General features: G+C 36.4%; 3 protein-coding genes across 5 annotated transcripts; 1 reads left to right on the top strand and 2 right to left on the bottom strand.

The window, feature by feature from the left end:
• Positions 1-3,586: 3,586 nt before the first annotated feature.
• On the top strand, positions 3,587-6,771 carry LOC120007155 (sulfite exporter TauE/SafE family protein 3-like). Its single transcript, XM_038857350.1, has 13 exons — positions 3,587-3,731; positions 3,859-4,163; positions 4,283-4,442; positions 4,546-4,746; positions 4,830-4,894; positions 4,988-5,015; positions 5,083-5,171; positions 5,252-5,338; positions 5,443-5,493; positions 5,582-5,803; positions 6,054-6,147; positions 6,218-6,358; positions 6,466-6,771. The coding sequence occupies exons 2-13, from the start codon at positions 3,900-3,902 to the stop codon at positions 6,537-6,539; spliced, it is 1,476 nt and encodes a 491-aa protein (XP_038713278.1). The 5' UTR covers positions 3,587-3,731; positions 3,859-3,899; the 3' UTR covers positions 6,540-6,771.
• A 1,380-nt stretch (positions 6,772-8,151) lies between these two features.
• LOC120007469 (protein disulfide isomerase-like 1-6) lies at positions 8,152-15,668 on the bottom strand. The gene is made up of 12 exons (XM_038857712.1): positions 14,904-15,668; positions 14,531-14,660; positions 13,863-14,028; positions 13,400-13,518; positions 11,148-11,228; positions 10,977-11,066; positions 10,812-10,883; positions 10,659-10,727; positions 10,068-10,148; positions 9,490-9,624; positions 8,675-8,728; positions 8,152-8,586 (listed from the first exon to the last, which is right to left on the bottom strand). Exons 1-12 carry the CDS (start codon positions 15,428-15,430, stop codon positions 8,491-8,493), a joined length of 1,620 nt encoding a protein of 539 aa, XP_038713640.1. The 5' UTR covers positions 15,431-15,668; the 3' UTR covers positions 8,152-8,490.
• Positions 15,669-16,225: 557 nt separating this feature from the next.
• Positions 16,226-19,444, bottom strand: LOC120007470. 3 transcript variants are annotated; one of them, XM_038857714.1, is made up of 4 exons: positions 19,266-19,444; positions 18,407-19,084; positions 17,028-17,213; positions 16,226-16,704 (listed from the first exon to the last, which is right to left on the bottom strand). In XM_038857714.1, exons 2-4 carry the CDS (start codon positions 18,857-18,859, stop codon positions 16,420-16,422), a joined length of 924 nt encoding a protein of 307 aa, XP_038713642.1. In that variant the 5' UTR covers positions 18,860-19,084; positions 19,266-19,444; the 3' UTR covers positions 16,226-16,419. The 3 variants fall into 3 exon arrangements, with proteins under 3 accessions (XP_038713642.1, XP_038713643.1, XP_038713644.1); XM_038857715.1 differs by having other exon boundaries at positions 16,344-16,704; positions 18,407-18,897; positions 19,266-19,437; XM_038857716.1 differs by having other exon boundaries at positions 16,344-16,704; positions 18,407-18,859; positions 19,266-19,437.
• Positions 19,445-21,041: the final 1,597 nt, after the last annotated feature.

The raw sequence follows: 21,041 nt of genomic DNA, 5'->3' as shown, positions 1-21,041 counted from the left end.
GGCGGAAACAGCCATGTTCAAGGGGAGCGGCTGCCCCCCTCCCCCCTTAAAAATTTGTTTTATTGGTAATAATATATATATATATATATATATATATATAGGTAAATTATGTAAGTTATTCGATAAATATCCTTCTTAGTCCAATAAAAAGTTACATAATATGGGTCTAGGATAATACATTAATAAAATACAATAATAAAATAAGTAAGGCTAAAAGATGGATGACCCAACGAATGATGATGATACATGTCTCCATTACTTCAATAAAAGATTAATCATAACGATATTCATTTGATAAGGTAGGAAAAAATGAAAAAAACTAACGAAGCATTTATAGGGTTTCATGAGATTGTAGTCTTGCAGAGAAAATGGTTGCAACAAGATATAATTTGGTGTATCCGATTTATAGACTAATAACACTAACATTGATTTTTATCTTAATGTGACAAGTGATATATATATATAATCCAAAAAAAATTTCAGCCCCCCGAACCACTGCATAAAGTTTCGCCCCCCTAATATCCAATGTTGGTTCCGCCCCTGCAGGTGGTCTCTTACAAACTAGTTGAATCTTGTAGAAGATCAAGTTTCTACTTTTGTCCACTAACTTAATCGGATCATTAACAAGTTGTATGGGTCAAAAATCATCCAAACGTAAATCCACACTACAAAGGCCCCTTGAGAGTCTCAATCGACAAAGCTAGACCCACGAGAGTTTTAGTCAACCAGGCCCATGGCCTAAGATTCGGCCGAGAAATGCTAGATCTACAAGATGTCTTAGTTGAGTCCAATAGGCCCAAGGCCCAAATAAATTTGCGATTAGACCCATGAGAGTCTTGAGCCCAGCTCGAAAGGCCCACGAGAGCCTGGACAGTCTACCAAAGAAGCCCGGTAGGTCGACCAAGAGGCCCACTGAAGCCCTGTTGACCATAAGCCCACTGAAGCCCAGTCAACATAGACCCACTAAAGCCCGATCGATCAAGAGGCCCATTGAAGCCTGGTTGACCAATAAGCCCACTGAAGCCCAGTCAACATAGGCCCACTAAAGCTCGATCGATCAAGAGGCCCACTTAACCTCTGCCGACCATAGGCCCACTAAAGCCCGATCGACCAAGAGACCCACTGAACCTCGGTTGACCAAGAGGCCCACTGAAGCCCGGTCTACAATACGGCCTATGAGAACCAAAGCTCAACATGCCTTTCTATTACATAAAGGCTCAAATTAAACCCACGGTTAGGAAGCTCCTACCTAAGTCTTTGGGCCCAATCAAAGCCCAAGGCCCATCATAATGGTCTACATGTGATCAGAGTACTATAAATATGGGAGAACCTCTCCTTATTAGCTCTCTCAACTACTTGGTAACTCTTTCTCTAAAAACCTCTCACATCTCTCACTAAATATTTCTCTCACCGTCAATTGACTTGACCATCGAAGCTTTCCCACCGGCACTACACTGGTGTCCAAACTTGACGGTTGACCTCTAATGTGATCTCGTAAGTTGTTGAAGGTCTCGTTCAACTTTACAAATTGATTGCAGACTTTTGGGTCTACACAAGCCAAATGAAGTTGTCTTATCTTCTGATTTACCGCCTGTTTGGCATGACAACGGCTCCGCCATGCCAAAGAGACAATTTTCGCTAGCGGATCCGTTGAGGGAACTTCTTTTGTAGCGGTTTTTACAGTTGTAGCTTTTTCGCATGGGTCCCACACCAAAAAGCTGCCGCTTTTATGTTTTTATTTTTAAATTTTTTTTAATGTGTGGGTCCCACACTTTTTATATAAAGTATTATTATTTTACTCATGGGACCCACCTAAAATTAAATTTGTAACATTATTTAATAGTATACCTAATAGATTTTTAATATAAAAATTGTGTTTAATAATTTAAATATAATTATATTTTAATAAAAATTATAAATTAATTATATTTATGCATTTATAATTATTATAACAGTAAATTTAATATTGAAATAAAATAATTAAAATTTAAAAATACAAATAAAATATACTTTTAAATTAATAATTATAATTCTAAATTAGTAATTATAATACAGATAAATATCTTAATTTTTATATAAAAATATTTAATAATGTATACCTAAAAATAATATAAATAAAAAATATATTCATTTCATTAAATTTAATATAAAATTTATAAATCTAATATTATAATACTTTAATTCAACAGCTTTTCTACTAGCGTCAGGTTTTAGTTCACCAAACACCTCAGCATATTTCATAATTTTAAAGCTCAGATTTTTTTCTACAGCATTTCCGCTAGAATTGAAAATCAATCTTTTCGCTCTACCAAACAGAGCCTTAGTTGATGTTTTTGCTTTCTTTGGATGGATAAGAGAAGCTTAATCAGGTCCAATCTCTTCTCTTTCTCTTCCTACCTGGATTGACAGTTAAAAAAAAAAAAGAGAGGAAGGAATAGAAAGAGATATTGTAGGTGAGGACTTTAGTCTTAATCACAACTAATTTGATTTCAAACAAAATCTTTTCAACTAGATTGTGAGATTGTCTTACAGCTTACAAGACAGGACAATGTGAAAGCACCAAGTCCAGAATGCTGGATTCTTCAACTATACAATATGTTTTAGCTGCTGGCAGGCCTGTCCTGATACGGATCGCATTGTGTTGAAAATATTATATTAGAAAAGAGAAATTTAAAGTTGACAAGAAAAAGATCTTTTTAGTTTCTCTGTCAATAATGTAAACGATACGTTTCTAGTCACCAACTGCATTGATTTTATTTTGGTTTCTTATTCAGCTTGAAAGCAAAATCATCTTTCCGTTTACACTTTCTTGTTATTTTGAGATGACGCTTCTTTGTTACTCTATTAACCAGCACCATATATAATTTTTGGCCACTGACCAGTGCAGTGTCTTGTTCTGCTGTGCATTGTCTTGTTCTGCTGTGTTTACTTCTGATTCTATCTTCTTCAATGCATCTTCCTCGTCACGCTATGCTATGCTATCTCTCCAATAATGGGAGGAGGATTCATAGTAATTGACTAGGGAGGGTGTGAAAGTGGATTTTATCAGAAAAATATGTATAGTTCGATTGGAAACTCTCCCGAATTCTTCCTTCCTCAACCATCACGAACCCTCTTGCGAAATATAATATCGAATATGATCATAGTCTCCTCCTACAATCTGAATGCCTACATATGTACAAGGGTCGAGAAAAAACCGGCCATGTCCACGTATTGCACATTGTAAGAAAATGATCAATCCAATGCATGTGAAGGGAGTCTAATTCCAAAATTACACACATTCATAATGTGATGACATGACTTGATTTGTTTACAAAAAAAACTTCCAATTTGTAGGGAACTTGGAATTGGATGACTCATGTTTTGTAGGACAGGAAGAAAACAAATAATGAAGAACTAAATTATAAAAAACTTAGTATTGAGTTTACAATGCCATTGACGGTAAGTAGCTTAATGAGACAAACAGGTGGGGGCCAAGAGTATTCATTACTGTTGACGCCATTCATTTTATTCTGTTAATAATTAACCACACAAGTCACCATTCGTAACAGATATAAACTATACACTTTCGAATAATTTAACTTCATTTAGAAGGTATATATTCATAGCATACTGTATTACTCTGTAACCCAAAACCAGTAAAGCTAAGAAGAGTAGAGAATCAGAGAAAAAAAAAGACAGATACAAGGAAGCTATGGAAAGAGAGTGACGCAGAGAGAACCTGATAGAAAGTGAGTAACTTTGCATGTGATATATAAATGGCTTTACTTGGAAACTAGAGATTATTTTTTTTTAATGTACTGCTGAAGAAGAATTGACTTCATTACTAATGTTTTGGATTGAATTTTTTGGATTCAGCTTATATTCGAGAAGGTTTGGTGTTTTGTGAGCTCAATTTGATGGCTGCCAGTGGATTAAAATGGCGGGTTTCGAGCCAGATATGGAAATTGTTGATTGGTTTTGTTGTTTTAGCTTCAGCCTTTGTAATAGCTGATCCAGGTTTGAGAGTAGGAGCTTCTGCTGCTGTAGCTGTGCCAGTCATGGAACAAGAAGAATCTAGTTATGGTAAAACTGAAGGGGCTGATTATGGACATGTTAGGAGGATATTGAATGGACTGTGGCAGAAAGGTCAAGGTCAAGTTGTGTACACGCATGTTTGGCCGGTAAGCGAAAACTTTACTTCATTAGCATATCAGATCATCATAAAGTTCTGATTTTCTTTTCTTTTCTTTTCTTTTCTTCCTTTAAAAGTTTTAGTCATTCTGATGTGTTGGATTGACAGGAAATGGAATTTGGATGGAGAATTGTGGTTGGAACAATAGTTGGGTTCTTAGGAGCAGCGTTCGGAAGCGTGGGAGGTGTTGGTGGGGGTGGCATATTTGTTCCTATGCTTACTCTCATCATTGGTTTTGATGCAAAATCATCAATTGCAATCTCAAAATGTAATAATAAGTCTGTGTACTTGAATCGAAAATTCCTTGTTCGATGTAGGAAGCCAAGACATCATCCTAAGAAAATCTTCCTGGATTGTGTTTGTATGATCAGGCATAATCACAGGTGCAGCAGCTGCAACAGTTTACTACAATTTAAGGGAGAGGCATCCCACACTTGAACTTCCCATCATCGACTACGACTTGGCGCTGCTTTTTCAACCGATGCTGGTGTTGGGAATTAGTGTTGGAGTTGCTCTTAATGTGATTCTCAGTGACTGGATGATCACAATTCTGTTAATCATCATCTTCTTATGTAAGAAAGCTAGTTTCATTTCAGAAAATTCACCCAGTTCTTTGGACAACTTTACTGACCACCTTTTCTTTGTTTACCTGCAGTCACATCGACAAAATCATTCCTCAAAGGTGTTGAAACATGGAAAAAGGAAACTATCAGCATGAAGGTTGCCTTCATTTTTATCATTCAGTTCAGTCATTCTGTAGTACTAGTAACACTCCATTATAAGACTCAGATCACTTGGTTTTGAATTTTTCAGGAGGCTGCTCGACGTTTGGCCTCGCAAGGTGAGACTATCTAATATGATTCATCAACCGATATATCGAAAAATCGGTTAATGTGCATTTTAATCAGGTGATGGTACTGAAGAAGTGACTTATAAACCTCCTCCTGGTGAAACAAATGGCCCTCAAACAGAGACCAAGGAGTCTAAAAAATCTAAGGTAAGAGTGCCAATGGAAATGCATCCTTGATTTCCTACTTCTTTTTGTGTTTTCAGGTATAATTTGTGTTGCCATTTTAGGTTTCCATGCTTCAGAATGTTTACTGGAAGGAACTAGGGCTTCTTTTCACTGTTTGGACAATAGTCCTTGCACTTCAGATTGCTAAGGTTTTGTTCACTCTGCTTATTGTCAATTGAAACGCTAAATAATTTCTCTCTACACATAGTTATTGATAAGCTGAACTAATCGGAGATTAATTTTTTCGACTCAGAATTACTCAAGAACTTGTTCCGCGGAATATTGGGCGCTGAACATATTGCAGGTACCTTCACAATAATACCTTATTTGAAGGGCAGTTTTGGAGAGGAAATCTGGAACTCAACCCTTTAACTTATTCCGTTGTCGTTCAGATTCCGGTGGCAACTGGAGTCACCGCGTATGAGGCGGTTAACCTTTACAAAGGGAGGAGGAAGATAGCCTCCAAAGGAGAATCAGGCATAAACTGGAAAGTACATAAATTGGTTCTTTATTGTGCTTGTGGAATGTTGGCTGGTATAATTGGTGGATTGCTTGGTCTTGGTGGAGGATTCATTTTAGGTCCACTCTTTCTTGAGATGGGGATTCCTCCTCAGGTGCATTTTCAATATCCTTAAAAGATCAATTCTACTACTTTTTGTTCATAAGTCATATTAGACAAGTAGATTTGTGCATGTATAACAAAGTTTTTGTTGGGATTGTAAAGTTGAATGTGGTAACTTCTTGCAAATGCGGGAGGCCGCAAATTTAACTCCCACGCCTAGTAGTTTCGACGTTATTTCTTTGCGTGGGGGAAAGAGTTGTCCATATATGCTGTGACTAATTTTCTTGAGAACTGTAATGTAGGTGTCAAGTGCCACATCCACCTTTGCCATGACATTTTCTGCATCAATGTCTGCTATAGAATATTACCTTCTGAAGCGATTTCCGGTTCCTTATGGTAACTTCATAGCCGATCAATTTTTCTGTTTATGGAAAAAAAAAATGACATTTTTTTTTCTGCTGTGCAGCTCTCTACTTCTTTGCTGTGGGAACTATTGCTGCACTTGTAGGACAACATGTGGTAGGAAAGCTGATCAGATTATCTGGGAGAGCATCTGTAATCATCTTCATTCTCTCCTTAACGATTTTCGTCAGTGCTATAACATTAGGTATGTATATATGTCAGAGTTTATTATGTTCATATGTATCATTTATTTGGAAAGTAATATTAATGCTGGTTTTGTCATGAACAATGCTTTTCCGGCTTTTCGATCAGGTGGCGTTGGGATATCTGACATGATCAAGAGGATTGAGAAGAAGGAGTACATGGGGTTTGACACCTTATGTTGATATATGAAGCTTAGACTTGATCAATTTCCCCTCTGAAAAGCCACAGAATTATTTTTCTAAAACTACAAAATTTCTGCTACTAATATATATATATAAGGTTTTGCAGCTGCATTTGCTCTGATTGATAATTTATAAAATGAACTGGAAGCTGACTACAGGACTAATATAGTATCAGGAAGTTCATCATTGCAATGCATTTATCGCTCACGGCAGCTTTGGTGAATGAATCACATGATAAGGCCAGGGAATTGAAGAAGATTAGTGAAGACATTGAAATTGATCTGTATTGACAATGCTGTCTATTTGTGACTTCAACTTTGTAGCTCTTCAATGTTTGTATTGCACTTATGGTCCATTTTTAAGTAAAAAAAAAAAAATCAAACTTTTAGGAAATCCAATTTTCCTTGTTTGGTAGGCTTGTTTTTTGTTTTATTTTCCAGAAGACAGAAAACATTGGAAAACATGTTTGGTTGCCATTTTGGAAAACACGGGAAACAGAAAAATCACGTTTTCTGAAAATAACAATAGAAAATGAAACACACAAAACAAACCAAATTTCCAGGAGTTTGATTTTTTTTGAAAACAAACGAAGTTCTCTGTATTCCAGTCATTACATTTTCCAAAACAATGAATTTGCATAATGAGGAGTTATGGCATTCTACACACTTGTATTAGAGGCCACTGCCAACAGGTGACCAAAACACTGAGGAAGTTTTCTTTCAGCTTAAACTGCGAGCGATTAGGCTGTTCACAAAACAATCAGAAGAACTTTGATTTTTCTTGTGATAGAAGAAAGCTTTAGAATAATCATTGCTTGGAACTTACTGATACTTCCAATATAAGAAATCCTGCATTCAGTATTAAGATCTTTTGGAATCCGAGTTTTTTTTTCTTTTTTATTTTAAATACATACGTATAGGTATGTGATATGCTCAGATGAGTAGCTGCCCTTATTTAGTTTACCAATTTGTTCCACAAGTAATGTATTATTCTTTCACAAGTTAACATAAACCCCATTTTGCTGGTTTGCCAAAATCTTTGCCTTCACCAAGGGTTAAGAGCATACGACTTGCTGGTTTACCTTGACTTTTCATGTTTACACATTCAGAGATAGAAACACTTGTGGGGCTCATTTTACTTCTTGAGGATAAAGAATGGGAGCCAGTGCTCACAAAATCAAAATCTTGGTGCCTTATTATTTTTGCTTTTGGCTTAAACTTCTGTGTGTGTGAACCTAACAACCCAAATTTAGACTCTTATTGAATATTCAAATGATAAATTTTTACGATGTCGTTCTTAATTATAAAGAAAAGGAGTATACATGGTCTAACTGAGATTGCATATATGATCCACAAAATTCAAATTCATTTTTAAAAGAAGGACATAACCTAGTATTTTCAGATTTTCCCATATTCGCTTGCTCGAAACAAGGCAAGCCCAACTTATCCGGCCTTTATGTGCCTATAAGAGACCTAGCAGTATCAGTTTCAGTTGAAAAAGAATTTCAGGAAGAAAAAAAAACCCTACTGTCACTAGCTCTGTCAGGCCATCTGTCTAGAATTTCAAAAGCAAGGCATGCAAAACATGCAATGCATCTCAGGCAAGGCAGCAATTAGCAAAACACCTGCAGAACAATTCCATATAAAAATAATGTTCTCTTTGCCAAAGTAGCCGCTTTCATTTCTTCCTTCTTTTCATGGAATGAAATGCTTTCAAACTTTCAATAGTTCAGGCTATAGGTAAATCTAAGCTGTTCATATATGGTGTGGGAAATCCCTCCTGGTAATTATAATGCAGCAACCCTCGCCCAGAACTCTACTTTCAGGACAAATATTTCTTCCGTGCTTTGGCACACCGCACACGTACTAATTCAGCATCCTCCACTTGTTTTTGTTTAATTTCCTCTCCTTTTCAAAGTTAATTGTCTCATTATAGAATAACACTCTAGTTTCTACAATTCATCTTTGGTTCCTTGATCTTTGGCTTTCAATTGCTTGTTGATGAAGGCAGCCAAGTCCTTTGAACTGGTCTTTGTTGAAAGTTTGATCTGCACAATAAATGATTATGTATGAGACAACTAAGGAGTAGATAGAAAGAAACACAAACCGTAGTGGATGATATCCTGGAAATATTACCGGATTTTCTTTATCACTAGCTGGGTAGTATAGAAGTGTTGGGTAGTTATCTACCTGTAACAAACAAGAGCAAAAAAGAAAAGGGCTTGTTCACTACTACTTTTTCCATAAAGTATCTCGTAGCTTTAGCATGAGGTATAAAGAAGTTTATAACACACAAAACTATTTGGACCCCATATGAATTCTAAAGGAACAGACAAACATGTGACACAGTGTTAGAGTTGTAGGGGTGCAACCTAGAGGTTACAAGTCCAATTCCTAGAAACAACCTCTCCAAATATTATGTGGGGGTAAGGTTTAGGTATATTCTGTATGTCGCCGACCCCACCTATTGCGGGAGCCTTGTGTATGAGAGTTGTTTACCTTTTAACGGGAGAACATGTGATACAGTGATAGAGTTGCAATGGTGCAACCTATAGGTCATAGATTCAATTCTCGGAAACAATCGCTCCATATATTAAGTGGGGCTACGCCTCCCTACATCCTATCTGCTATCGACCCCGCCCACTACATGAGCTTTGTGCACGGGAGTTGTTTACCTTATGAATTTTAAAGGAAACCTCGTCCTACATCACCATGTAAAATTTCCCCACTCCATCCAATCTGGAGTTGCAGCCAATCGTTTCACATCCATGAAATTCTTTAATAGTTTCACATAATATCTTTTTTGGCATCACTTTTCAATCATCTGAGCATAAAATGATTTTACTGTATGTTGAATAAAACTACATATATGCTTCCTTCATCATCAAATATATTCCACTGATTAATCGACAGTGCATTCCTTTTTCTTTTTTCTTTCCTTCTTAACTTACCTGCAGTTTTGGATGTTCATTTGCTGAAGCATCTATCCTTGCAAACATCAGGGTATCCAAACCTTTAAAGTGCTTCGCCAACTTCTCAATTTGCTTGCTTGTGGTTTCGCAGTTTATACACCACGGGGTGTGTACCTATATTAGCATAAAATGAAAGAAAGGGTTTAGGAGAAACGTGAAATACTTTAGTAAATTCTAAGCCTGCAAAGCCTGGTAACATACATAGAAAAGTGTTTTTGCTTATGGGAATTTTGCAAGTTCCCAAAATAATGGAATTTCATAGTTAATCATGGGACGCCAGATAGAAGTCGGTTGCCAATTTGTCATGCATACTCATTATTTGATATTAAGTTAAGCATTCCTTATATAACATAGAATGACCAAGTCACAATAAAGCACATCTCCTGATTCTACTTATTACTTCATAAATCTGTTCTCTATTCAAGTTCAACATGCGCCCTATATAACTTGACGATGCATGCATATAAGATAGACTTAATACTTCCTATCCAAATTCCAAAGTACCGAAGCTTACAGATAATGAAAAAATGTAAGGAAGCTATAAGAAGAATTCAAACCTCCAGAAGAACATCCATTGGACTGTCCAAAACCAAGTTGTCAAATGTCTTTCCCACAACAATCTGGACACTTGCCTCTTTCTGCAATTACAAATATGTTTGAAAGTTGAAAGAAAACAGAAAGCGAAACATAATTCAGTTTGAAGTTTTCACAGGTTCATACCAGAACAAATTGAAGACCATAGTTAAAGCAACTGAAGAAATTTTAATAGTTTGCTTCAAAAGTATTTAGAAAGAAATGCAAAAACATAGAAGAAGAGAGTTAGTTTGCTTATTTAGACCCCTTTTGACTTGTAAAAAGTGACTAACTCAAGTGATTACTAGAAGCTGCCTGAGCAAAAATAAACAGTCTGGAGCCACATTATTGCTTCAACCTTAGAAATGAATCAAATTGATCAATGACTTCATGTTCCACCATGAAAGGGAAGTGTAAGACCTATATATCTAGCCAGCTCAACCACATATTACAGTCAAAGTCAACTGAAAAAGCAACTATTAAACCAAGCCATCTTAACAAAAGATAAAATTTTGAAATTCATAGAATCGTGCAAAATAACTTTTTAGGCAAAAAAAACTAAATTTGAAACTCACATTATCTGGTATTGGCTGTGATTTAAAGAAAGGGGACAGAGTACCACGCAGCAGTCCTGAACAGAATTCCTACAAAAGCCAACGCAAAACAGTACATTAGCTCCTTATGTAATTATCTTCTAAATAAAACGGAAAATGAAGAAAACATTCTACTTCTATGTTGTTTGGTGTTGGATCCGACTCTAACAGAAACTTCGAGCTCATTTTGTTATCAAAAGCAGTCACCTACAAATCATGCAGAAACAAATTGCATCAAACTACATCATAATTTGAAGATGCATCGATAAGAGCATATTGACAGAAATCAATTAAACGAACCACAGTATCCTCCGTTTCTTCAAGCCCAAACAAAGTTAAGAAGGGTTTTGCAAGATTCTCATCTTGAATGTCAATGTACATAAACATTATCTGCACCAAGAATAGGTATTAGGAACACAATGCAGGCAAAAAATAACAATTTGATCCAATAGGCTTAAAAAGTCAGACTACCTTTGATTTAAATTTTCTAGCAACATCTAGAAAAGGTTCAAAAAGCTTCTTTAATTCATCAGCCTCTGCAAAGACAAAAACCTGGAATATGATGAAAACAAGTGATTACAATAATAATATTACCTTATATGAGCATAATTTGACAATTTGAATTTATGACTACTACAAGAAAGGTAGTGTATGATTTTGACAACAAAGAAGGAGAACGTGCTTCTTGTGGCTGTTGTTCTGGTTGATACTAATATGAAAAGGAAACTGAGTAATGGCAACCCAAAACGAGACTCTAAGGCAGTCTTGAGCACAGAGGGTGAAAAAAGGAATATGCATAAGAAGTTTTTTCAGCGTTATCCAGAACAACAATCTGCACAAGTTATTCACATCACAGGCAAGTTTCGTGCCTTTAAATTGAAGGTCTATAATTAGAAGCAAAGCTCTGTTGGGCCAAGCTTCTGCAAAATACTTACAAGATGAAGCAACATTATAAAACAAGTCTGTAGGTTTTATACGCAGTCCCAATTACTCAGACACATACATTTGATGGTAAACGCTAAACTATTCGAAGATTTTAACAATAATGTTGAATCCAAAATAAGAAGAGAGCTAACCAAAAACTTTTGCAACTGTAGAATACCAAAGCATACTACACCATCTCGGTCATTAGATCAAGTTGATAACCATGAAAGGTTCCACGCAGTTTACCAAGAGGGTCAAGTCTAAGAGTTGATTTGGAACCGGGACAATAGAGGTGGGGAAGAAAGAGAGGGACACCGGGGATTGGAACTTTTCAGAATCAAAAGGCAAGGTTTTATTTTGAGCATAAAAAAAAAATTGATCAATAGAGATGCCAAGGGGGTGCAAAATGGAACAGCTTCACTGAGCAAGATAATAGGCAATCTTATAGCTTTGTAGAAACTGAGGCTTGAAAATCCACTTGCGATATTAAAAACTAGATTCAAAAAAATCAGTGAAAATAAAAAACAAAAGGAAGAGACTTATATTGAGGGGAAATCTATAATAATCATTAAAATATCTCAGCTCACCCGTGACTAGCTTTTCATATACCATCACAATCATCTTTTAAAGAAAATCTCACAATTAAGATATTTAGGGTTAATCATCTTACTGTCCTATTTATTCTGTAAAATCTGTAAAATCGCAATCAAAACGAAGAGATACATGGCATTGGGTGACCAAAATTCATGAAATTTTTTTTTTCTATTGATCAAACTTGCTTTCAACACTGCACAATTTTGAAGACTTCAAATCTAGAGTTTCCCATCTCCATCTGATGGCCTTTACTTACCATTGCCTTCATCAACTTAATCTATTTGGAAGAAGGGGAATATACTATATTATGTCATGATGAGTGGTATGGAATACCTTCTTTCAAAGGATGCTTGGGTGTGTTCTTGTATAACATATCAAGGGAGGTCTATGGGTGTTGGGGAATGTGAAATTTATTATAATGCCCTCCATCTTCAGAATTAAAGAGGTGTTTTTGATTCCTGAGTTGTTGTACAATAGGAGGGTGGATTTGCAGACAGAACTGGTAAGCCAAGATATAAACAATATGAGCAAGGAAATTTCATGTCACATTTTATTATCAATCCATACTAGGGGGGAAAAATTCAAGTGCCGGGAGAGAGTTAAAACTTTCGCGGAAAGTCATTTGGAAAACAGTTAAACCTCTAAAATGTCACTCTCTACATAGGAGATCTTCATTGACGATCTTGGGGGGGGGGGGGGGGACAGCATTGGTTAGTAGGGTTTTTGTTTATGAAAACAAACAGGAAGTCCATGCAGTGTCTTATATGTTAGAAGTGAGGCAATTATAGCAAGTCTTTTACACTTTATATCATTTTGAAGAAGAACTATAGGCTTAGTGTACATGTTCTTGCAAAGAAAAGAAAAAATTCTGCAGGCTAAATCCTTCTCTCTTTTCTGATAGTGAGGAGGAAAATCAATAATAGAACACTTGAGAGGAAAAAGCTCCATTTTCCAGCCACAGCTAGTTAAATAATGTTTTCTTTTGTTGAATGGAAAAAATTTTAGGATGAGTTCGTGGAAATTGATTTAGTAGATCATCTCGTAATTGGCATTTAATACAATTTCTTTTTTACTGATAGAAGAAAAACTTCTTTGGAAGAAGAAATTAATGAGTTTTATATGCAAAAGGAAGGATAGAAAAGAACGCAAAATAAATGAAAGTAAAACTACACAGACAGAAGAAAAAGGCATAAGTTATCAGCAACCTGAAGTTTGACAGGGCTGGAGTAAATTCTGGCATAATTCATCTCATTAAGTTTGGTAACCAGTGGAAACTTGTTATGGTCCAAAAACTGTAAAATGTTGTCCTTTTCAAATGACCCTTCTGCACAATCAATAGAAATCAATTTCATCATGTCAGTAAATTCTGTGAAATATAAAATATCAGTATGTCTAAGTCTAAAAGCACCCAATAATTTGAATGTTAAAAGAGATATCCTAATGCAATTTCACTGATAACTTTAATTGATCAAGTAAACTAATTGTAATTTTATATTCTCCAAGGAGCTGGTGACAGCAAAGACATGGAAATCTTCTATCCCTGGGATTATAACTGACAAAAGTGCACATCATTTTGAAAAATATCAAGACAAGAAGTTCTACCAATGAGCATCTCAAGAAAAATCAGTGTCTTACTGAAGCTATAACATCACGTTGTCACAAACTCACCATAGCTAGTGTACCTCTCTGGCTCGCTTTTAACAATTCCAAGGAAAGGTTTAGTATCTTTGATTTCTGGGAAGAGAACTTTGGCAACATTTCCAGCGCTTGTTTCAACGAATTGGATTTCATTGTCAGCAGCTGCTGATTTGACATATTCTTCGTAATCCGGCCCCTGAGAAAAATCTCCCGAGATATGATTTAAGCTCCAAGTGCAACGACATGACAAAAGACAAAGCATATCTGTTCTGTTGACCAATATTTTCCTAGTTAAAGCTTTATTGTGGTTGGGGTTTTGGGGGAAGGGGAGTGAGGATTGAACCCTTGACCGCATGAGTCAAGGTGGTGGGTGTCAAAGACTAAGCCAAGTGGTGAACCCCCCAAATCTTGATCTGTTAGACAGCTATGTTTATTTCTTGTGGACTGACATACTTTAAATACCAACATATAACATCTTCGAGAGAGACAAAGAGACCAAAAATCATGAAGAGTCAATGAGCCAGGTTACAAAATAACGATTATATATGTGAATTAACTTCTTAAAGCACTAAAGCATTCCCCTTTCATGGAAAAAGCATGCATGGAAGTCAACAGTAACTCAAATTCTGGTATCAAGAATCAGGTTCTCAAATCTAACACTTGAAGAAAATTACCAAAGCAGTTGGACATCCACTTACCTCATATTTCTTAAACAGGCCAACCACAAACATAGGGTGCTTCTTGAGAAAACTTTCAGCCTCGGTTACCGAGTTTATTCTAATGACAGGGACACCAGTTTTCTTCCTAGCCCAGATCACTAAATCCTCCCTGCTCCAATGCAACCGGAAAAAAATTTATTAAATTCCAAGTGAGACAATCTACTCCAATGAAAGAAAAAAATAATGTAGTGAAAGAGACTCTTGACTGACAAGATATGAGAACAGTCTTGAGAGAATTAATAGGAGGTTTGCCATAGATCGCAATCAGTCTTGAGAGAATTAATAGGTGGTTTGCCATAGATCGCAATCAATGAATATATTGTAACAAGCACTAGAGATACGAAATACTTACGCAGTAAATCCACCACCAGAGTACGCCTGAGAAGTCCCATTGACAAAGAGGAGAAGAGTAGGGAAGCCCTTGATGTTAAGCATGGATGCCACCTTGGGATACCTTTCGCAATCAACTTTGGCCATCAAAAGAGGAATCCCCAGTTCTTTAAGCTGATTCGCAGCCTCTGCAAACTGGGGCATTAGCTCAGCACTCCTTGCATCCCAAGGTGTATACCCAAGAACCATCACAAACTCATTCTCATCAATAACCCTCTTAACACTATCACTGTTTAGCTCAAAAACAATCCTTTGGGCCTTGCTCAAAACTTCTGCCTCCGATAATCTCTCTTTGGACACTTCTCCTTGTTGTTTTAGCTCTTCTTCTTCATCAATTGCTAGCAACTCTTGCAAATCATCCTCTGAATCTTCATTGCCAATATCAGTGCTTGTGGGTTCAGTGGCAATAGTAGTGATACAGAAAGTGAGTAACAGGAAAAGGGAGAGGGTAACCCAGGTGAATCTCGAACTGGGTTTTGTAGTAAACATAGAGAATAATCGTTTGTAGGATTTTGAGGGCTTGCTGCGAGAAGAAGTTTGTGAGATCTGTTCCTTGACAAAGGTTTATTCGTTTTGGGGTTTCCTTATAAAGATTTCAACTAATTTGGGATCAGCGCGAATTGCGGCTAGATATGGAAAGTGAAGGAAGTGGACAGTATAGACTAGTCAAAAAGACATACCATGTGATGTAATTTAACCTTCCATGGCTGATGCTCGCTGATTTTCATGTGTGGGTATCACCTCTTACCTTTTATTTATTTAGAAATTTTTTTGGGAACCAAAAATTCCCAATCTATCATGTTCAGTGGACAACTAAGCCAACTTCAACCCAATCCGCTCCAAGTCGGTGACAGAAAATATTGAGTCAAAGCCTTTACAATCAACTTCACGATCTCAGCCAAAACTTAAAACATGTGCATATAGTCTACTTAAAAATCTCAACTCAGAAAGTATCAACACAGAATGAGATTTCCATTTCCTCTGTAATATTTGATGTAATCCATAAAAATAAGAACTTTAAAACCAATTCCTAATAGGTATTAGAATTACTTGTGATCATATTTTCAATACTGGCAAAGTGAAATTTTTTATGGCATTGAGATTCTAACAGAGATAATTGCAGTCCAAGATTCTTCTCAAATGATAACAACTAGCAAGAAAATAAGAAAACAAAAGAACATAATTGAGAAGACCCCTCAGGTTATTCACCTACTCTTATTTCATTTCACAGTCAATGCTTCTACAGAAAATCTGGTGATTTTTTCATTTCTTCCCTCTAGAACATGAATCCACACGCATACAATCAACATATACATGCTTATCTGTGCAAATGCAGAAACATGGACGACCGAAACAAACAGTTACCAAGCCCATGGATCTTTCTTCGCATTCAGAAATCTTTGGGGGTTTTACAACTCAAACTGAAAATATGCTCCGTGACACTAAAATATTAGGTAATACATCTAAAAGGACATCAATCAACTGTATGTGCAGTCATCTCTCTTGAACTTGATAGGCTTGGTTCTAGTAGAGTCCAAGACCAAGAGACATGAAATCTGTTTCCTGTGCCTTACCCTCACCAGCTTTCCTACCACATCTCCTCGCGAGTGTATTTCAAGATCCAATGTGAACGGGACTGCAACATAAGATCCAGTTTGTGAAAGTGTTAAACTTGATCCAGCCCCATAAAGGGGAACTTTGTTTCCCACCAGATTAACAGATACAGTTCGGTGACTCTTTCTCGGCTGATAATACTTCTTCAACTGCAGTATATGATCAGCAAAATTGGTATGGTTAGTATAAAAGAGAGAGAGGAAAAAAAAACCAAAAACGCATCAAGAACACGAATATATTTTTGGAATGAGGAAACATTTGAAATGAATAACAAGCCATCAAGTAATATTCCACAAAACAAATCTATACTCAAGTAACAAATTTGAAGCACAAATTGCATTTTCAAACAATCTTATGTTCAAGTGCTTGTGATCCACCTTATCTTTGTAGTCTGTTAGTTCCACATCCAAGATTTTTCTCATTGTTCTATTATCTCAAAAAACGAGACCATGGTCATAGACAGAATTCTCACCTGGCCGGTTGCTACAGCAATCTCTGAATATAAGATATTGACGGGCTTAGAGCTAACATGAATGCCAAACATTGTAGCTGGGTTATATATGCTTATCCTCAATGAGCCATTCATTGATAGCATCTTTGTTGGAACCCCTGAGAAGTCTGCACCAGCCCCAACATAAAAGTTGTTCACCGCCATGCTCTGAAAGAAGCAAACTTCTCATTAGATAATATATTTGAATATAGAAATAGTAGCAGACAAATAACCTTGAATAGTTTGTGTCATTGTGTATAGATAACCTGTTTAGATCTGCATCCTAAACTAGATGGCAATGAAGATGTGTTTCAAAATTTAGAATAAGAATGGAAGAATAGCAGTATATTGAAGTTTCAAGCTTTATTCCAAATCTCAATTATGTTCCAATGAGCATCTCCTTTTTCCTACTAATGGCAGAGCTTTAACTAAAGTGAAGATCAATAACTACTGTCCTGTGTGTATCTTTAGGGAAAAGTACCAAGTAAGTTACTGAATTTTACGTTACTCTCAAAAATGGTCTCACAAGCTTTTCGAGAGGGGAAAGAAACTGAATGAGATCAAATGGCTAATCCCAACAAAACGGCCACTTCAAATGCATAATTTAGCATACTAAAATCCAGTAACTTGTGGATGTTGATCAATGTCAAATGCAAACCATACCAACTAAAATTCAACCACAATGCTTTGGATTAATCAAGAACGTGAATCTTAATGACACATTGGATCTAATTCACCTGATCTTCAATGTGGTTTGACGGTTGACCTTGGAGTGTAGTTAATTAGTAATGACTGAAATATTTTGGAAGAAAATACAGATTATGACTTAATTGAACTAATAAGCCATTTCTATACAATAGAGAGCTTAAGAGAAACATGAAAAAATGGCAATAGCAAATGGTAGCAAAGGATTAATAGAATATCTTAGAAGAATATTTTAACAATTCTTAGAAAGCTCAGGGCTAACAGTTGTTTTTGTAGGTAAAGAAGACATAGGAAGTTAAGAAAATCCATTTGTCCAATATAATGTTTATTGTAAAGTTCACCAAAAATCACTTTGAACTCCTATGATCTGTTGTCGATCTGCACCCTCTGTTATAATTTCAGTCGAACAAAACATTCATTGTCTTGACAACTGCACACAATGTATACTACACTCTTATTTCTACTAGGCAGCTTCTGACTAATTAATTTATTGCCTTTTTGTTCTCACAATTTCTTCAAATGCAAGCAAAGCAACAAAGTAAGGAACCCTAAACCACATTCCTCATCATAAAAAAAATCAAAATCATTGAAAAATTCAAAAGACAGAAATAAGTAAATAGAACTATCAGGCAAAACATGAAACTAAATTGGCTTACCCTGACAATAATCTCTGCTTTATAAGGCCTGCTCGCGCCCCAAATAATCAAGCAAAACACGGTAAACAACATCACAAAACTAAACAGAGCAATCAAGGCCTGACACCTTCTAGTAAAAGCCTTATCTTGAAGCTCCTCATAGGACCCTTCTTCTACTATCACATCACACTCCGGCCAACCCTTGTCATTGATCCTCTTCTTGCTTCCTTTTCTCCCTGAGGACGACCGGAATATCCCTGAAAATCGACTAGCCGATGAGTTCCTGGAATGGCGGCCGAAGGACGGGTGTGAAGGTGACTCCATTGGAGATGGTTGCATTGAAGAAGACTTGTCTCCATCATGAGAGTCCCTTGAAGGGCTCTGCACATAGTACACAGGGCGTTTCGGAGACCTTGAAGGGGATGATGGGGCTAAGCTTGTGACATCAGATTCGGATTTCGTTGTGAGCATCATCTTCTAGAGAATTTTGACCCCAAAATCAATGTCAATAGCTGTAATTGAACAGAATCCCACAAAATTTCAACAAAACCCGCTTCTTGTGTCAGAAATTTCCAAAACCAAACAGCTTGGATGAGTGAGAACTTCGCCAATGAAAATTCAGTACTTGAAACAGGTGATTCGAACAAATTAAGATAACGAGCTAAATTTCTCAAGAAAAAATCGTAGAGCTTCTGAAATCTGCGCAATGAATTGAAATTCACAACATAAGTGAAGCACCCAGAACCTAAAATCAAGCCTTGAAACATAAAATTCAGTACTTGCAACTGGAGCTCTCAACAATTCAACAAAATTCAACTAAAATTTGTCAAGAAAATGTGTCAAAAGCATTGAGGAAAACAAAGAGTTTAAGACCCAATACCTGAAATCACAGGAGCCTTCAAGTTGTGAAGAGTCCAGCACTTGAAACTGAAGAAAACAAAGCAAAAGCAAAAGGTAAAGCCAGTGTTCACATCAATAATGATAAAAAGAAGCTCCACTCCCCGTCTCTTTCACCGGGTGTGCATGAAGCAACAAGTGAGTGGCTGCTTCTTTTATAAAGGACCAAAAGGCGCCACGTATTTGTAGACTAGTGGTGGGTTCGGGATACAACAGCTAGACTCGGAGCGCGAGCCTAAAACCAAGGCTCAGGTTTGGAAACAAGTGTCGGTAGCTAATAATGAGAATTTATATTTTAGTAGAAATGGAAAATGTTGTGGTCCAGTTGTTGCATTGTATTCTTGATTGTGGGTTTTGACAAACTACCAAATTCAGATTCTGGGTTTGGTTAGTGTGTTCGTTCACTGTCTGTCTTCTTTATTGGTTCTGGAATGTGCAAAATGACAAAAGATGGAGTTCATATTTTATTTTCTTTGGTGGGTATAAACTTGTTTATCTTATCATCATTTTTGACATTATTGTTCTGTTTATATAATATTTGTATTTGTTGTTGTACCTCACAATTGTATAAATTAGTATTAAGTGTGTACTTCGACTTGCAAATAGTATAAACCTCGATTGAGTTTGATTCCCATTAGAAATAATATACTTGTGGTCATGTTGTTAAAGTAGCACATCGAATTGATGTGGGAATATAATGCTCTTTATAAGGACAAGTGATCCACTCTACTAACAAGATATTTTCCTAAGCTTAAGTGATTTGGGCTTAAAGCGGACAATATTGTTGGTATGAGTGGGTTGAGAATTTACAACACATGCGCTAAGTAGCATGTTTTTGCATTGTCGTCATAAACAAAGTCGTGTGGAACTCAAAGCGGACAATATTGTTGGTATGAGTGGGTTGAGAATTTACAACACGTGCGCTAAGTAGCATGTTTTTGCATTGTCGTCATGTAGAAACTTCTGTACGCTCTGAGTTTTTGCATTGTCATCATGTACGAAACTTCTGTACGTGCATGTCTGAGTTTTTGTTTGGTTGTCATATGTGTTTTTGCCTTGTCGTCATATAGAAGCGTTTTTGCCTTGTCATATAGAAACTTCTATACACGCATTGAGTTTTTGTTGGAAAATAATGATATTAAATATCATTAAGTGTAGTTGAATGAAATATACTTCATTCCAAGACACATTTTCCACTCATGTGTAATTCTCATATACATTGGTGCATAATATGACCAATTCAAAGTTAGTTAAGGTCCTCCCACAAATTTCTTGGTTTGTTTATGGTCAATGATTAGTGGAGATAATTTCACCATGAAAATGGGTCAATAATGAGTCCTAAAAATCAGTCCATATTGCTGATTTTGTGGACCATTTTGTTGAAATGCTCTACTATAAATAGAGAGCTTAGTTGTAGAGTTGAGAGAACACAAAAACTATTATTCTCCTCTTATTCTTTTGTTCACAAATCTGAGAGTACATTCATTTTCTTGGTTCGAAAGTGTTGTGTGGTATTGAAGTGTCACTTACCTACACAAAAAGAGCGTTGTATCTTGGGAGGTGCTTGTCCGGAAGTGTTGACACCAAGTGGCTGGGGCAAATTCACCTTAAGGAGATTCGGTGCACACCGTACCTCGCTCTTCCTTGCTGTTCTCCTATCAATTGTCTTGACGTTTTGGTTTGGTATTCTTTAATATAAGCAATTGCATTTATGTTACTGTTTTGTTAATGTATGTTACTGTTTGTGTAACTTGGTCAT

The sequence above is a fragment of the Tripterygium wilfordii genome, chromosome 10 (assembly GCF_013401445.1).
Source record: "Tripterygium wilfordii isolate XIE 37 chromosome 10, ASM1340144v1, whole genome shotgun sequence".
Taxonomy (NCBI): Eukaryota; Viridiplantae; Streptophyta; class Magnoliopsida; order Celastrales; family Celastraceae; genus Tripterygium; species Tripterygium wilfordii.
Note: the sequence above shows the minus strand (reverse complement) of the source record. Positions and strands in the feature narration are given on the sequence as shown.